Raw genomic sequence first — 8,387 nt, 5'->3', positions numbered from 1 at the left:
CACCACCCCGCCGCCGCCGCCGCCGCCTTTTATAGCCTCCGCGGCCCTTCTCGGCACTCTGATTGGCCTTCTCGAAACTCAGCGCGGGCCAATCCCAGAGCTCCTCTCGCGCCCCATCGACCGCCGGTTGGCCGGTGGGCCCAGAGTAGCGACAGCCGCCCAATCAGCGCGGGGCCTCCGCGCCTCCTCCCCCTCCCTCCGTCGCAATGCGACTGGGAGCGGGGCGGGGGCCGCCGCCGTGAGGAGAAGGGGTGAGGGCCGGCTCGGCCCGGGCGGCCGCCCAGCCTTCGCCACGGGGGCGGTGAGGGAGTCGCCTCCCCGCCAGGACTTCCCACGGGTAACGCTTTTGTTTTACAAAGGCTGGCCCCTAGAACCTGAACGCGTGAGGCAGATAAGTAAAAGAGGATGTGCTGTCTAAACCCGCCACCTCTTCTTGACGTCCACCCTGGGTGTCCATGTCCTACGAACGAGACAGGACCTTCTGACTGAGAATGGTTCCAGGCTGACAGGTAGCTCCTTAACTGCCGAAATAACGTGGCAGCTGGGGCACTCGCCAACACACTTTATGCAACTTAAAAGTGTTGCTGTTTTTCCAGCACAGGTATGTATTTATCGCACATGACCAATGTGAAGCGGCCGGGGTGGCAGCGGTAGACCCCCCGGAGTCCACAGGTACAACGCTGCCGGATTACCCTACATGAAACCGATGGAACAACTCGGCTTCGCAGGAAGGTTCTCCGGCTCCGAGCTCCACCGCTGCTTGACCTACCTACGATAACTGCCATCCGTCCAACAACTTGCTTTATTTTTTCAGAAGCTGTAGCAGCACGGGAATAGACGCGGGAGAAAAGCACTAGGATACAAGTATTTCTTCTGACTCAACTTTCTAAATGTTTTAGTCACACGTGTTAATGAGCTTAATCACCCTCCCTAGGATGTAATGCAGTTCCAAAATGAGGGCAAAGAAAGCATCTTATCATTTCTGGCACCAAAACTGCAATACTCTTCCAACCCAGCTCACCACCTTGATGGAGAGGAAAAAGAGAAGGACTAAGGATGACACTGTAAAAGCAAAACCATGTCTGTACTCCATTGTTTGATCTTTTACAGGGTGCTTTTCACACTCATTCAAGATTGTATGTAAAGAACAGATATCTTACCAAACAACTTTCAAATTCATTTACATGTTGCTAAAAGCTAGGAGTGTTTTTGTGTACTGTTTTGCACTTAAAAATGGAGTCCACCCTCAAAACCTGTCATTTTGCCACAGCAAAGCTCAAACAAAAACTACTTTCATAGGAAAGTGATGCCAGCAATAATTCTGATTAGTCTTTTGAGAAAGTAGGGACCCACACAGAAGCACAATACATTGCTGTTCCTTAGGAGTAGTTGCAGTGTCCTGCAGAAGCCACCTCTCTGGCTATTCAATATGATCAACCAGCCATAAATGGTTTCATCCATTTGTATGATTTGCACCACAGAGCACTTACCAGTGAAGAAAGCCAGGTATTTCCATCATCTCCAACCACTGTCAGATTCATTATCTTCCAGCCAGTCTTCCAAATGCCAGCTCCCAAGTCAGTCTACCATTAACAGCTTTTCTCCCACCCTAAAGGGCCCACAGAGGTGTAGTTCCCTCATGTTATGTGTTTCTCCATTGCTCAGAGGGGCAGAGGGAAAAGCAAGCATTGCAGGATGCCCTCACCAGCCAAAACCACCAGAGGAGATGGGCCATTGCACTGCAGAGAACAGGACAGCGTGGGGCCCTGCCACCCTAATCAACACCTTCCTCCCTGAGCAGCCAGGCCTTTTGAAGCACAATGTAAAATGAAAGAGATGTGTGTGTATACATATACATGTATATGTTTACAAATTTGGTTGTTAAAATCAGAGTCCTAATGTAGAAGGCAAAGAATGGTAATAGCAGTACCTCAGTGTGGAAAACCTGTTCATCACCTCCCAACCATTACCTGAGCTATAGAAAGCCAATTGTTTTCTGTATGCTTCAATGTATGATGCAGATCATGCTGCAATGTGATGCATTCTTCCTACACTGAGATTCTCTCTCAAAAGATGCACAGAAAATTAAATGCCCAAGCTAACTTCAAAGCACCTTTAAAAGGAGCAGTTTAATTGCTCTGTGCACTTAGAACAGAGACACAAATTTTACATGTTAAGCCTCCACCCATTCATCATACCTAACATAATAAATTCATCTCAAACTTTTTTTCTTATTAATAAAAAATCAAGTCTGATGGATGGCAAAATTGCTCTCATCAGCTATGCATTTAAGTACATACAACAGTAGTTTTATGTAATATGTGTATTTTCAATGAAATTCTTTAACTAAAACATTAACAGTATACTCATGAATAACTATTTTCCACTAAAGAATAAAAAAATGCACATGATAATTGGGTACTGTGTTAAGAAAGCAAAAGATGGATGGCAGGTATCATCATAAACTTTTTTCCTAGTCCAATTCCTTAATGCATAAAGGGATGTGTCTGCTAATTTTAGGAAAAGCTAGCAAAAAAGGGGGGGGGGGGGGGCAAAGAAACCTTTGAAGTATTTGAGTGTGCTAAACCAGGATGGCCATACTAGGTACAGAACACATTGATGAATAATTGAAACAAATTAACCTTAAGGACTACAGCATTTAGAAGACCAGAGCTTTAACCTCTCCAATCCCCTCCAGTATTTCCAAAGGAATATTTTTATATGGTGCTTTTCATTCAGATATCACAAAGCAGTTAACAGGATAAATATTATTTGATCAGTTTATCAGAAAGTAGACAGCACTATGTGGTGTCACAGGGCTGGGGTTCATGGCTGCTGCAATTCCCACAATGGAGTTGGTGCAGTGAAACACCCTCCTTTTCCATGTAAGGTAACATCGCACTAGCATTAAGCATCACCAATGCTTTTATAGGCGTCTCATTCATTTTTCCTTGTAAAACTAGCTCCCTCCCTCTGACTTATGTATGACTTACATGGGAGACTTTTTTACAGATATTTGAAAAATTAAACAAAATATATTATTACTTAAATTGACTAATCACTGAGGCAAAACTAATTCTTGCAAAGGAAAAATGGACCATGAATTCCCTCCAAAGTACCAAAATAATTTGTTAACTGTATGTATCTGTTACAATTTCAATTTCAGTTATATTAACTTGACACTGCCATTATTCCACCAAAATAATCTAAGACACCACTGATGACTCCAGTTTGTTTAACACATCCCAGTAACCCGTGTGGTAGAGCAGTGCTCACATCCTGGCTTTACAGAAGGGGAGCAGGTACAGTGGCAAACTAGTAACTGCATTTTCAAAGGATTAAGAGCACCTCAACTAATAGGCCATATAACTGGGAGGGGGCAACAACTTAAAATGGATGAGCATATTTTGAATTTGACTTCAAGAAATTAGTCTGTAGCATGGTCCCTTGGTTAGCATGTACTGCAAGTGAGCATCATGCAAAAAATTGCATCAGCTGATCGGTTTGACTTCTACAGCTTCAGCTGATTTGTATGTATTTAGAAAGATTTGATTCTAGATTTGCATTATTCTAGGTCTGTCCTACTGCAGAAAAAATAAATGTCTCAGTTTTACTGAAAAAAATATGAAGTAACCTTATGTCTTTAAAACAAACACATTATCTTCTTTTAAAAGATAATGTAACTAACGCAGTCTTATTTAATATGCAAGATGCACACATAGAATCTGCATTTTAGGTTTAAGTAAGACTGTACCAATTTGCCATATTGTCAACATTTACCAAGGAAAATGCATCAGCACACAAAAGCTGACAGTCCCACTGACTCCTAAGCACGTGAGCAATCTCCTCAACATTAGTTACACAAATTTAAGTCTTTGTAGAATCCTGCTCTAATTCGGGATTTGTTTTGTATTAGACACTTTATTTATTCTCCCCCATAATTTTCACAACCACAAGTAGTTTTGCATACAAGCAAATTATGAATACATATTCTTTTTTTTTTTTTAAAACTTTATTAAATTATGCCGTAAGAACCCATCTCCACACAAGTGTTTCATTTCCGGATAGCAGAGGTATAATACATGAGCTACAGGTGAGTGCATTACCCCTCCCTTCCCCCCAGCTTCCAAGAAATAAAACAGCATGTATAATACACTCTTGTTACTATGGTACTCCAAAAAGATTGTTCCTAAGGTTATTTTTAACTGGAGAAAAATAAAAAGGACCAGTGTCAAGTGTCTTGTTCTGCATATGAATGTTCTTCACTGCAACATTCAAACACCTTCTTTCTTGCAATGCATGGCATGGCAGAGGGTTCAGGAAGCAATGGCAGTGGAATGCATTTGCATGGCTATCATTAGATATAAAGCCTGTGACTTCCCTAGAGTTAATCAGGCAATCAGAATGCAAAAAAGGCCATGTGTCTGCTGAAAACTCTTACACTTCGAAGTGCATGTCCACAGAAAATTGGCAACAGAAGAGAAAGTGAATTCTAAGACCCACTGAGGAAGCAGAGCAGTTAGCATAGTGCAAATATTGAGAATAATACAAGTTTGTCTAATCCTTATGCCTGGTGTTAATTTATGTTATCTGAAAATTACTAGCCAAGCTTTCTACTCAGATGAACTGCTGCAAATCCATTCAATTAAATAAATTTTATGACAGTAGGGGGCTTGGCTCAAATCCTTTAATACTTAGATTTTGATTTAAAAAAATGCTGTATTTCAAGTGCGTTTTTACTCTGAAAAGTGACAAAAATGGCATAAAGGATCTTCCCACATCTATCTTTTTCAGCAACTGTGCGTAATTAATTCATCGAGTTTACAAAACAAACTTTTTATACATAGCTACACAAATTTATCTGGGTTGAGAACACCATTGTGCATTTCTGCTTTAGCTATCAGCACCTGTAAGATTCTGTAGTTGTAGCTGAATTGTGTTTGGTTTATTTGCTCTAAGAAAAGGAAGCTGCCTTTTCCTAAAGGGGTCTCACTTTAAAAAGGAAGCAAGTCTTTCAGACAACTGGCAGACAAGCAAGACATCAATCTAAGTAAGAAGATGCCATTTTTAGAGAGACTTTTCTGAACATAATCACACTTTGAGTGCAGAATTGATCAAAAAAACCAAAAAACCTTGGTGGAAGATTCACTATGGATGCATTATTGAACAACCATCTATAAAAGTAATATGGCAAAGGAAAATTACTTTGCAGAAATCTTTACAGATCTAGTTGAACAAAAATTGGAGAGTCCTTCATTTCTTGGATTATATGTATACCCCCGTGAACTGAAGCATTATAATTTACAAGTGTAAACTAAAAGTATAGGAAAGTGAAGTAAAAAGCATATCACTCTACCTCCACCAGAACATCACTTTATTGTTTATCTGTCATCAACAATGTAAAACTCTACTAGATACTCTATCCTGGTCTTTAAAAAGGTAAAGATTACATCGGATTAGCTACGTCGTATGAAAGAAACTACAGCAATCACAGTAGAATGAGATTGGAGGGACAATTTGAATTACAAAAAAGTGTACACTGCAAGCAGAGGGAAGTGCACATTAAATCAAATGTCTGTAGAATTCATTACTTTTAAATGCACAGTGACAATTTTGAGAAACTGTACATAATAGAATCACATAAATGACTTTAAAATAACCAAACTTACATTTTGCATTTGACCATCCAACTCATAAGTAATCATTGATGTTCTGTATTTTCAGTGCTTTTGGAAAATTTGTTTAACAAACAAAATTTAAGTTGTTAATTTGACTAAACTGTGAAGCAGAAGGATTGAAATAATAAGTATATTGGAAGTACGCCTAACCTACAAGAATAAGCCAAGAGGGGTGTATGCAAGGAGGGGCTGGGAGGGAGGAGAGAAAGGAAAGAGGAAAGGGAGAAGAGAACAAAGGCTTTTTCTTCTATCTCAGAAGTTCTTCCAATGCAGCGTATATCTGATGTACAGCTCTTTGCTTTCAGTCCATTTCTGAAGTTTACATTTGGTAGCCTTTTTCCGTACTAACTGGTCAACTCAACCAGCACTGTTGCCACGCAACAAGAGTAACAAGAATCTGAATGCATCAAATCTTCCCTTGCTGTGATTTCTTCATGGCCCCATTTTTTTCCGTTTTTCTTTGAACAGGGTTCGGTGTTTCCTGAATTGTTCACAGGGTCAGGTGGAATTGAGTTCCAAATCACTCTGCGGTTTGTAGCATCCCGATTTCTTTCTGCAGCTAACCCCCAGACACGTTTGCAGTTCTTCCATAGCAGAAAGACAAACCATGTTGTTCAAGCGGTGAGCTTTCACCCTTGACCGTGGGGGTTGCAGACCATTGTGTTTAGCGTATCCCTGAGTGCAGCTATCCTGCAGGATTCACTTCCCAGTGCACCGAGATTTCCTAGGTTTCCTCAGATTAAGCCCCAGTATGCATCACCACCGACTGTGGTGCGGCTATGGATGCCTGAGGCCGAGTTGATTCTGGTGGATGTCTGACCTCACTGAACCAGACTGATCTGCTTTCTCCCTACTCATACCCAGGCAGTCCAACCTTCATACAGCTGAGCCAAGTTATCTAGATTAGTTGCTTCCTTAATCACAAAGTCAACCTATTAAAAAGGTCAAACAGGTAATTAAAAATAAGCTAGATTTTTAAAAGCTTTTAAGTGATCTTAAAATTTACTTTTGAATGTCACCTGCAAATACAAAATTTCAGTGAAAATCTATAGTAACTGTAAACTTCATCTTACATAATTTTGTGTAGTCCACATAAGAAATAGGAATTTGTACTGCAGGAGCAAAAAAGATCACACATCATCTCATTCATAGCCCCTATCTTGAAAATAGTCACAACATTCTCAAATTTACATGGACATCTGGGTGCCTGACTCAGTTTCCCAGAGACAGGAGTGTGGCTGTGTTGAGCTAGTGAACACAGGCAAGATCTGTCCTTTAGACAGCTGTACAGGTCTCTCGTTCTCCCTAGATATCAACAGCTATGTAAAAAATGTTAGCTTACTGACATACAAAAGGAATTTTATCCAATTCATGAGTTTATATACATATATATGATATAGACTACAAAAGCATTTAATAAAAATAAAAATGAATGCAGCAATACAAGACAGCAGCATACCTTGATTTGTGTTGGAATATAAACCACACACCTCAAAAGGGACCCCCCATTCGCAATAGGATTTTAGTCTTTTAGGCATGCTTCAGCATACATCCACACATGCTTATTACCAAATATTTACAGCAAGGATCAGTACTGGGATTTTACTATTTTCAACTTACCTGTTCAGCAACAGACATTCTCCTGTTGGGATCCACATCTCGGCCCTCTAACTTGGCTTTGACTCTCTTCCACACGCTAACTGCATACGAATTCCTTTCCTGCACGGCTAAAGGTACAAAATAAAATTGATTCAGTTTTACATTTCTGCACAGAAGCCCACTGAGGTGTTTCAGCGTTTTTTGTTGTACTGTCAGTGGTGGGTTTTTTGGTTGGTTTTTTTTTTGTTTTGTTTTTTTTAAGCTCTATATTTACCTTTTCCTGTTTTAGGGTCCCTGGCTGTCTTTTTGGGACTACAGGCAACACTTTTGCCAGTTCCTGGGACTGTGCTTGGAGGAGTATCTGCTGACGTGGCAAGATTTTTCTGAATTAGCTTTCTTGCATTCTGCGACATCACCTCTGGCTGAGTTTTCTGCCCTGTATTGCTACGTACAGCTGTAAAGCAAGTTTAAAAGTGCTTAAAGTATTCAAAATAATATATTATAGATGCAAAAAAAAGCACAAATGTTTATCAACTGCAGCTATCAGTACTTCAGTACAAATGCATTTTAAACTTGTATTTTAAACTCTGCACCAGTTCTTCTCTCTTCAATCTTTCCATTTTCTAATTTCTTTCACTTCATAAACAAGAGGTTTTGTTGTGTTGCAAAACATTTATTTACATTAAGCAAATTTCTGTGGGCTCTCTTAACCTCTAATTCTATCATTTTGTATGACAGGAACCTGCGCTTAGTCCAAATATTGACAGTAGAATAATCCTTTAAATAGGAAGAAATCCATGCTCGTGAGAAACTTTATTCAAGTTTTTAACTGTAAAGTAATGAAAATTTTGCAAATGTGAATGCCTTTGTAGGGTTTCAGGATTAATTCCAAATTCACCATAAATTTTAATACTAATTTAAACAGAAATTACAGTTCAGTTGATATACATGACGATGCTTTCCATATATTCTGGGCTTTGTGGAGTGAATCCAGATCTTGAAGGCTATTCAAAGGCTATGATCAAGCAGTCATTCAGTATCGTATGCTGAATGACTTGAATTTTACATAGTCTGCATTTAAAAATTTAATAAAAGTTATGATCCCCTCTC

At 39.8% G+C, this 8,387-nt stretch overlaps 1 protein-coding gene across 2 annotated transcripts in view; it reads right to left on the bottom strand.

The window, feature by feature from the left end:
• Positions 1-5,357: 5,357 nt before the first annotated feature.
• SMG1 (SMG1 nonsense mediated mRNA decay associated PI3K related kinase) overlaps positions 5,358-8,387 on the bottom strand; it is a 69,895-nt gene continuing 66,865 nt past the window's right edge. For both annotated transcript variants that reach the window (XM_075058720.1, XM_075058721.1), the window contains exons 61-63: positions 7,552-7,731; positions 7,299-7,405; positions 5,358-6,610 (exon numbers count right to left, since the gene is read on the bottom strand). In XM_075058720.1, the coding sequence (XP_074914821.1) occupies positions 6,533-6,610; positions 7,299-7,405; positions 7,552-7,731 (365 nt within the window). In that variant the 3' untranslated portion in view covers positions 5,358-6,532. The remainder of the gene's footprint in view (positions 6,611-7,298; positions 7,406-7,551; positions 7,732-8,387) is intronic.

The sequence above is a fragment of the Buteo buteo genome, chromosome 27, assembly GCF_964188355.1.
Source record: "Buteo buteo chromosome 27, bButBut1.hap1.1, whole genome shotgun sequence".
NCBI lineage: Eukaryota > Metazoa > Chordata > Aves > Accipitriformes > Accipitridae > Buteo > Buteo buteo.
Note: the sequence above shows the minus strand (reverse complement) of the source record. Positions and strands in the feature narration are given on the sequence as shown.